The sequence below is a fragment of the Puntigrus tetrazona genome, unplaced genomic scaffold (genome assembly GCF_018831695.1).
Source record: "Puntigrus tetrazona isolate hp1 unplaced genomic scaffold, ASM1883169v1 S000000817, whole genome shotgun sequence".
Taxonomy (NCBI): Eukaryota; Metazoa; Chordata; class Actinopteri; order Cypriniformes; family Cyprinidae; genus Puntigrus; species Puntigrus tetrazona.
The window spans coordinates 1-1,505 of record NW_025048419.1 but is presented as its reverse complement, the minus strand read 5'-3'; the positions used below and the strand labels follow the sequence as shown (position 1 = coordinate 1,505).

Sequence of the window (1,505 nt, the reverse complement as noted above, 5' to 3'; positions counted from 1 at the left end):
ATTTTAGGACTTTAATATATATATCCTTTCACAATTTTAATTTAAGTTTAGACTTTTCAAAGTTTATTTAATGCTACGCTATTTGTATGGAAGTGTACGGCATGAACCTCAAATATCAAAATACCTTACATTGATTTGCTGTAAAACGAGGAAGATTTTCGAATAAATAAATGCTATTTAAATAATGAATACATTTAATTAAACTGCCAAGTTATTTTACAAATTGTTACAGAAATGTAATTTCTGCATATATTGCCAATGGTCCTGACTCGCACAAAAAAACAAAACAAAAACACATTTGAGCACTTATTGCCAGTGCTTCCTGTTTGGTTATGCTCCTCTGAGGCAGTTGCCATGGCGCCGTTTTCCCATCACTATGAGGAGCTACAGCAGGTGAACTCAGCCGAATGAAGCACATCTAATTCCTTATTCCCATGACGTCCCAGATCTCACATCCAACACTGCTTTTGATTTAGCGGCAATGCATTTGCATCGCCTCGCTTGCCCTTAATTCCATAACACTTCACCGAGACCTTTCTTTATTCAATACGCCCATCGATATCTGGCTTTCCTAAGTAAATATGAAATGTTATGAGAAAGCTGCGTACCTGACCTCCGGCGATACCTGGGGAGCCACGAGGGTGGGTTCGTTGTCGTATCTTCCCTCCACTTCCACCTCCACCGTGATGGTTTGCTGGTCCTCATCCTGCATACTGCAAGAAGACCAGCAGAGGGCTCAACTACACTACTAGCCGTTCTCCATTCATTGAGGAGAAGATCAAACCCAAGAGAGAAACGAACATAGCAAAGGCTGCTAATGCAACAAACTTCGAGCCAAAAAACTAAGTGGCTTCGGAAGGTCTGGCAGACTTACGTTTCTTCATGGCTAGACTGGGTGTGTCTCCTGTGTTGAAGAAAACAGGGCGTTTATTGTACCCGCTTAAGGGCAGAGACGCCGAAATATTACAGAGCCACAGACGGAGGGGGGGTTACCTGTAGCGCGGGTGTTCGGAGGTGTCCGACGGGGAGCGTTCTGGGATGGAGAGGGAGGTGGTGGAGGAGAGCGTGGTGGCGATGGAGGCTGTGGTGGCTTCCTCGAACGAGGGAGGGGTGCAGGGAAGCACGTCCGCCCGACCTGAAACAGAATCCAAGCGTGAATAAAGCCATTAAGTTCTCACGGTTAAGGAGGAAGAAGGCACTTTGTCTGTACCATCGTCTTCCAGCGTGGGGAAGCTTCGTGCCCCTCTCAGGTCGAAGATGTTTTCGTCTCTCACAAACGGCAGCTGGCTGGCTGACCAGGCCGCCCCGGGGCCGCTGTACTTGGCCGCAGCCAGACCCCCACGACCCCTCTTCGACGGAGAGGATTTCAGTGCTGAAAGAATTTACAAATGCACTTCAGTAATACATCTGTTCGATATCAAGTCGTTTTTTTCATTAGCAGATTCTCCTATAAACTGCTGTGGCTTTTGTTTTTCTCTAAAAAAAAAAAAAAAAAAAAAAAAAAA

The 1,505-nt window shown here is 45.4% G+C and overlaps 1 protein-coding gene across 1 annotated transcript; it reads right to left on the bottom strand.

Annotated features, from left to right (window-relative positions):
• Positions 1–65: 65 nt before the first annotated feature.
• Positions 66–1,372, bottom strand: LOC122335583 (phosphatidylinositol 4-phosphate 5-kinase type-1 gamma-like; the record flags this gene model as incomplete). The annotated part of the gene is made up of 4 exons (XM_043233427.1): positions 66–713; positions 875–904; positions 994–1,135; positions 1,211–1,372. Coding segments are annotated over 4 exons (458 nt in total), but the record flags the coding sequence as incomplete, so codon positions are not given.
• Positions 1,373–1,505: the final 133 nt, after the last annotated feature.